This window comes from Salvelinus sp. IW2-2015, unplaced genomic scaffold (genome assembly GCF_002910315.2).
Source record: "Salvelinus sp. IW2-2015 unplaced genomic scaffold, ASM291031v2 Un_scaffold542, whole genome shotgun sequence".
In the NCBI taxonomy this organism is placed as follows: domain Eukaryota; kingdom Metazoa; phylum Chordata; class Actinopteri; order Salmoniformes; family Salmonidae; genus Salvelinus; species Salvelinus sp. IW2-2015.
This window is the reverse complement of record NW_019942570.1, coordinates 35950-44164: the sequence shown is the minus strand read 5'-3', so window position 1 is coordinate 44164 and position 8215 is coordinate 35950. Positions and strand designations below refer to the sequence as shown.

Here is an 8215-nt window from a genome sequence, read left to right as displayed (position 1 = left end):
GACCAGACCGAGTTTCAAAAAAGCAGACGTGAGGTATTAGAGTTTATATTGTATGAAGTATATTCGTCCACAACATATGTATTTTGACATGAAGCTAACTTTTAAATTTGACTCTATACTCCAGCATTTTGGTATTTTAGATCATGTTTCATGTGAAGTGACAGTATATAATGTCATCTTAAATTTGAGGGTATTTCTCATACATATCCATATCACACAACCAAAATCAGCTTAATGTAGGTCATTGTGTGCAAGGAATATGGGGCCAAATACTACACTTTGACCATTTTAATATCCCTTTAAGTGAATTTGTCCTAATGATTATTACCTCTTCAAACGGAAGAACTAGATACATGAAGTGCTTTCGTTTCTAAACGGTGAAACAGATATGTATGAAAATAACCTCAAATAAAAAGTGACATTTTGTATCTGTCGCCTAATATGAAACAATCTCAAATCCAAAATGCTGGAGCATAGCGCCTAATTTTAAAACTGTAAGCTTCATTGTTCAAACACATATGGTGTGGACTGGTAACACATGTGGATCTGGTGAACAGTTATCACTTGTTGACAGCTACAGGAATACTGACCTCAGGGTCTCCAGTTTACAGTGGGGATTCCCCAGTCCAGCAGAGAGCAGGCTTCACTCCTGAATCCTTCAGGTCATTGTTACTCACGATCCAGCTCTCTCAGGTGTGAGGGGTTTGACTTCAGAGCTGAGACAGAGAAGTACAGCTTCCTCTATGACTCCACAGCCTGACAGCCTGCAAAGAGTAAAATAATTTTAAAACCACACTGCTATTCTTTTGATGGTGAAAATAGTGGCAGTATATTTTTTCTATTAGTGTCCTGTACCTGCCATATATATTAATACATGAATGTATATGATTAAAATGACAAATTATCTAAATATTGTTTGTAGAGAGAAAAAATGTATAGTACAATATGTGAGAAGACAGACCAGACCAGTTTTAAAAAAGCAGTAACCGTCAAAAGACAGACAGTGAGGTTATCAGATTTAGATTGTATTGAGTATACAGTCTAACACTATATCTATTTTGACAGTGAAGCAACATTTTCAATTTGGCTCTATACTCCAGCATTTTAGATTTGAGATCAAATGTTTCATATGAGGTGACATTGATGCATTTGCAGTTTGTTTTGGGTGTGTTTTGGGTGTGTTTTTTCCCAATAGTAACTGAATGGTGGATGATGACTGGAGCAATTACATTTCTAAATGAGTAGATAACATGTTTTGAAACACTACTAAAATAATCCTGATTCCATGATTAAGAAAACCATGAATGAATCATGAATAATGAGTGAGAGTTACAGAGTTACAGAGGCTACAATAAAAGATGCTAATGTCACATCTACTGCGCTCCTCCCCTTCGGCATTGCCGTATACTAAACCACCGGTCCTGGATCCATCATTACGTACACCTGGCATCCATCATTACGTGCACTGGCAGATCATTATGAGACTCACCCGGACTCCATTACCTTCCTGATTACCTCCCTTTATCTGTCACTCCCTTGGGTTCCTTCCTCTGTTGGTATTGTCCTGTGTTCAGGCATTATCGCCACTGTTATGTTCTCGTTTTCACGTTTGTTGTTTTACTAAAACATTTCACCTGCACCTGCTTCTCGACTCACAGCGTCAACGTTAGAGCTAACCTCTCACCATTACCCTGAAATTAAAGGTGCCATTCTGTACGTCGCCTACAAATGAACAATCCAAAATTCTGGAGCATGTATGATCTTCATGCCTTTTTAACTTTTTCTTTCATCATTATTCACAATTAATTTCTAAATGGTGAAACAGATATGTATGAATACCCTCAAATAAAAGGTGACATTCTGTAATGTCGTCTAATATGAAACATTCCATCTTAAAATCCAAAATGCTGGAGCATAGCGCCAAATTCAAAACTGTAAGCTTCACTGTTCAAACACATATGGTGTGGACTATGTGTGTCTGGTAAATACATCTGGATCAAGTGAACAGTTATCACTTGTCGACTAACTACAGGAATACTGACCTCAGGGTCTCCAGTTTACAGTGGGGACTCTTCCAGTACAGCAGAGAGAAGTTTCACTCCTGAATCCTTCAGGTCATTGTTACTCAGGTCCAGCTCTCTCAGCAGTGAGGGTTTGACTTCAGAGCTGAGACCAGAGAAGCACAGCCTTTCCTCTGTGACTAGACAGCCTGACAGCCTGCAAAGAGTAAAAATCATTTCAAATTACACTGATATTCGTGGTGGTGAAAATACAGTGGCAGTATAAATGTTTCCACATTTTCAGATATATATGGCAGGTTTAATGACATATCATTATTAGAAAAGGCAAATTATCAAAAGTATTGCTTGTAGAGAGAAATATAAAGTACCAATACTTGAGTAGACTGACCAACCCAGTTTATACTAAAGCAGAATCAGTCAAAAGACAGACAGTGAAGTATCAGATGTAGTTGTATTGAGTACACAGTCCACAAAATATACATTTAGACAGTGAAGCCAACATTTAAAATTTGCTCTATATCCAGCATTTTTAGATTTGAGATGAAATGTTTCATATCAAGGTGACATTAAAGCATTTGCAGTTTATTTTGGTTGGTTTATGTTTTGCCCAACTATAACTGAATGGCGGATGATGACTGGAGTAATTTTCCTTCAAAATGAGTAGATAACATGTTTCTAAATACTACAAAATGTATCCTGATGATGCCATGATCAAGAAAATCCGAATGAATCATTATAATAATGACTGAGAAAGTTACAGAGGCTACAATAAACATGCTAACCTCTCACCATTACCAATAACAGGAGAGGTCGGCATTTTGGGTGTATGATCTTCATGCCTTTAACTTTTTCATTCATCATTATTCACAATTAATTTCTAAATGGTGAAACAGATATGTCTGAATACCCTCATAAAAGGTGACATTCTGTACTGTCGCCTAATATGAAACATTCCATCTTAAATCCAAAATGCTGGAGCATAGCGCCAAATTTAAAACTGTAAGCTTCACTGTCCAAACACATATGGTGTGGACTATGTGCGCCTGGTAAATAACATGTGGATCAAGTGAAAGTTATCACTTGTCGACCAACTACAGGAATACTGACCTCAGAGTCTCCAGTTTACAGTGGGGACTCTCCAGTCCAGCAGAGAGGAGCTTCACTCCTGAATCCTTCAGATCATTGTTATCAGATCCAGCTCTCTCAGGTATGGGAACTGAGCTGAGAACTGAGGGCAACACTTCACAGGATGTGTCTGTGAGTTTACAGCCAGTGAGTCTGCCAAAACAGAAGATACAATGACAGACAGGTTGTTTCAATGTTACGCTTAGCTTTCATGCTTACACTGTAACCTGTGCACAAATATGTGTTGGGTTTGACCTCAGAGCTGAGACCAGAGAAGCACAGCCTTCTTATGTAACCGACAGCTGACAGATACAGAGAGTAAAATCATTTCAAATTACACTGCATTCTTTGGTGGTGAAATAACAGTGCAGTATTTTTTCCACTTTAGATATATCTATATGTCCTGAAACCTGTCATATTTTCAATAAATAAATGTATCATTATTAAAATGACAAATGATCAAAGTACTGCTTGTAGAGAGAAAAATGTAATAGTACACAATAATTTGATTAGACTGACAAGCACCAGTTTAAAAAGCAGTAATCACGTCAAAGACAGACAGTGGGTATCAGATTAGATTGTATTGAGTATACGTCCACACCATCTATTTGACAGTGAAGCCAAATTTTTAAATGTGACTCTGTACTCCAGCATTTTAGATTTGAGATCAAATTTTTATATGAGTGACATTGATCGTTGCAGTTTATTTTGGTTGTGTTTTGGTTATGTTTTGCACAATAGTAACTGAATGGTGGATGATGACTGGAGTATTTTACTTCTAAAATGAGTAGATAATGTGTTTCTAAACATTACTAAATTCATCCTGATGCCATGATTAAGTAATCATGAATGAATCATGAATAATAATGAGTAGAAAGTTAGAGGCTACAAAAAACCTGCTAACCTCTCACTATTACCAAAACAGGAGAGGTCTGGCTTTTTGGGTGTATGATCTTTATACCTTTTAACTTTTTCATTCATCATTATTCACAATTAATTTATAAACGGTGAAAACAGATATGTATGAATACCCTCAATAAAAGGTGACATTCTGTACTGTCGCCTAATATGAAACATTCCATCTTAAATCCAAAATGCTGGAGCATAGCGCCAAATTTAAAACTGTAAGCTTCACTGTCCAAACAATATGATGTGGACTATGTGCGCCTGGTAAACACGTGTGGATCTGGTGAACAGTTATCACTTGTTGACCAACTACAGGAATACTGACCTCAGAGTCTCCATGTTAACAGTGGGATTCCCAGTCCAGCAGAGAGAGCTTCACTCCTGAATCCTTCAGGTCATTGTTACTCAGATCCAGCTCTCTCAGGTGTGAGGGGTTTCCTCAGAGCTGAGACAGAGAGTACAGCCTTCCTCTGTGACTCCACAGCCTGACAGCCTGACAGAGAGACCATCATGACTTACAAACACACTGACATTTCTTAGGACTAGGCCCCTTTTTTCTCAATTTCCACCAGAATAACATATCCAAAGTACTGCCTGTTGCTCAGGCCCTGAAGCCAGGAAAAGCATATACTTGTTACCATTGGGGGAAAAAACACTTTGAAGGTTGTAGAAATGTTAAAATAATGTAGGAAGATAACAAAATATAATGGTAGGAGAAAATCCAAAGAAGAAACCACCTGGAAATGTTTTTTTTTGTAGAGACAATGCTCTTCCAATGGCAAGTATAAGGGCATACTCAATTCTATCTCCCAGGATGCAATTTCCATGGCTTCCACAGGGTGTCAGCAGTCTATGTTCATGGTTTCAGGCTTGTAACTTCCAAAATGAATAAGAAATATAAGTTTTAGTCCTGGGACACAGTCCTGGAAATTCGTGTTCGCCATGAAGACAAGACGCACCTGCTAAAATCGGTTTCCTATTGAACATACTTCTTTCCGTAAGAAAATATTATAGTTTGATTACATTTTAGGGTATCTGAGGAGTTAATAGAAACCTATTTTTATTGTTGAAACAAATTTTAGGGGTAGATTTTCGAATCTTTCTCTGCATGTTGAACGAGTGATTACTCAAATCGATGGCGCCAACTAAACAGACTTTTTGGGAAACAAAGAAGGATTTTATCTAACAAAACGACACTACATGTTATAGCTGGGACCCTTTGGATGACAAATCAGAGGAAGATAATAATGACTGAGAAAGTTACAGAGGCTACAATAAAACATGCTAACCTCTCACCATTACCAATAACAGGAGAGGTCGGCATTTTGGGTGTAGGATCTTCATGTCTTTTACACTTTTCTGCTATTCATCAACAGACTGTTTCTTGTGACTTAATGAAGCAACAATTGTATGATGATTTCATGCAATCAGTAATTCAAGGGTTCAATACTTTCTTGCACGTATAGTTTCTGAACTCATACTTAAAGAATGTACATTATACAAATGCTACAAAATTGCTTAAAGAAAAAGCATTTAGTAGACAGAAGTACCATTTCTAAGGACGTGAGTTAGTTTTATAACCTCAACCAGTATTCGACATTGAATACTAAATACCAATCCAGTTGATAATCATGTTCATGACGTGAAGTATATATGTCATCTAAATGATATTCATACACCATTTCAAAAAGCTAATGAGTATGTGTGCAGGATAGGCCAATACACATACCATTTATATCCCTTAAGTAATTTCCTATGATCTATATCTAGGAACTGACAGTGCTTCGTTAAACGGACAATTACTGAAACATATCTCAAATAAAGTGACATTTGTCTGTCGCCTAATAAACATCTCAAATCCAAAATGCTGGAGCATAGCACCATAATTTAAAACTGTAAGCTTCACTGTCCAACACATATGGTGTGACTATGTGTGCAACATCGTGGATCAATGGTGAACAGTTATCACTTCTGACAGCTACAGGAATACTGACCTCAGAGTCTCCAGTTTACAGTGGGATTCTCCAGTCCATTCAGAGAGCAGCTTCACTCCTGAATCCTTCAGGTCATTGTTACTCAGATCCAGAACTCTCACGGTGTGAGGGGTTTGACCTCAGAGCTGAGACCAAGAGAAGCACAGCCTTCCTCTGTGACTAGACAGCCTGACAGCCTGCAAAGAGTAAAATAATTTTAAAACCACACTGCTATTCTTTGAAGGTGAAAACAGTGGGCCAGGATATTTTTTCCACATTTTCAAAATCAGTGTCCTGTAACCTGTCATAATTTCTTAATAGATGAATGTATCATTATTAAAAATGACTAATGATCAAAGTACTGCTTGTAGAGAGAAAAATGTATAGTACAAATATTTGATTAGACTGACAAGACCAGTTTAAAAAGCAGTATCCGTCAAAGACAGACAGTGGGGTATCAGATTTAGATTGTATTGAGTATACAGTCCACACCATTCTATTTGACAGTGAAGCCAAACATTTAAATGTGACTCTGTACTCCAGCATTTTAGATTTAAGATCAAATATTTCATATGACGTGACATTGATGCATTTGCCAGTTTATTTTGGTTGGTTTTGCCATTAGTACTGAATGGTGGATGATGACTGGACTAATTTTACTTCTAACTTAGTAGATAACATGTTTCTAAATACTACTAATTCATCCTGATGCCATGATTAAGTAAATCATGAAATGACAAAAAGATTGAGTAAGAAAGTTAGAGGCTACAAAAAAACCTGCTAACCTCTCACTATTACACACCACAGAAGCAGGGTTGGCTTTTTTGGGTGTTGATCTTTATACCTTTTTTACTTTTTTCATTCATCATTATTCACCAATTTCATTTATAAACGGTGAAAACGATATGTATGAATAACCTCAAATAAAAGGTGACATTCTGTACTTTTTCGCCCTATATGTGAATCTTTCCAAATTTAAAACTGTAAGCTTCACTGTCCAAACAAATATGATGTGGACTATGTGCGCCTGGTAAACACGTGTGGATCTGGTGAACAGTTATCACTTGTTGACCAACTACAGGAATACTGACCTCAGAGTCTCCAGTTTACAATGGGGATTTCCCAGTCCAGCAGAGAGAAGCTTCACTCCTGAATCCTTCAGGTCATTGTTACTCAGATCCAGCTCTCTCAGGTGTGAGGGGTTTGACCTCAGAGCTGAGACCAGAGAAGTACAGCCTTCCTCTGTGACTCCACAGCCTGACAGCCTGACAGAGAGACCATCATGACTTYACAAACACACTGACATTTCTTAGGACTAGGCCCCTTTTTTCTCAATTTCCACCAGAATAACATATCCAAAGTAAACTGCCTGTTGCTCAGGCCCTGAAGCCAGGAAAAGCATATACTTGTTACCATTGGGGGAAAAAACACTTTGAAGGTTGTAGAAATGTTAAAATAATGTAGGAGAATATAACAAAAWAGATATGGTAGGAGAAAATCCAAAGAAGAACCACCTGGAAATGTTTTTTTTTTGTAGAGACAATGCTCTTCCAATGGCAAGTATAAGGGCATACTCAATTCTATCTCCCAGGATGCAATTTCCATGGCTTCCACAGGGTGTCAGCAGTCTATGTTCATGGTTTCAGGCTTGTAACTTCCAAAATGAATAAGAAATATAAGTTTTAGTCCTGGGACACAGTCCTGGAAATTCGTGTTCGCCATGAAGACAAGACGCACCTGCTAAAATCGGTTTCCTATTGAACATACTTCTTTCCGTAAGAAATATTATAGTTTGATTACATTTTAGGGTATCTGAGGAGTTAATAGAAACCTATTTTGATTGTTGAAACAAATTTTAGGGGTAGATTTTCKGAATCTTTCTCTGCATGTTGAACGAGTGGATTACTCAAATCGATGGCGCCAACTAAACAGACTTTTTGGGAAACAAAGAAGGATTTTATCTAACAAAACGACACTACATGTTATAGCTGGGACCCTTTGGATGACAAATCAGAGGAAGATAATAATGACTGAGAAAGTTACAGAGGCTACAATAAAACATGCAGCTTTTAGATTTAAGATCAAATATTCATATGACGTGACATTGATGCATTTGCAGTTTATTTTGGTTGTGTTTTCCCATTAGTAACTGAATGGTGGATGATGACTGCTAATTTTACTTCTAACTTA

The 8215-nt window shown here is 37.4% G+C and overlaps 1 protein-coding gene across 1 annotated transcript in view; it reads right to left on the bottom strand.

The window, feature by feature from the left end:
- Positions 1 to 680: 680 nt before the first annotated feature.
- Positions 681 to 8215, bottom strand: part of LOC139023936 (ribonuclease inhibitor-like) — an 18806-nt gene continuing 11271 nt past the window's right edge. Inside the window, exons 5-8 of the mRNA XM_070438175.1 lie at positions 7117 to 7290; positions 3129 to 3299; positions 2043 to 2217; positions 681 to 764 (exon numbers count right to left, since the gene is read on the bottom strand). Coding sequence (XP_070294276.1) covers positions 2058 to 2217; positions 3129 to 3299; positions 7117 to 7290 — 505 coding nt within the window. The 3' untranslated portion in view covers positions 681 to 764; positions 2043 to 2057. The remainder of the gene's footprint in view (positions 765 to 2042; positions 2218 to 3128; positions 3300 to 7116; positions 7291 to 8215) is intronic.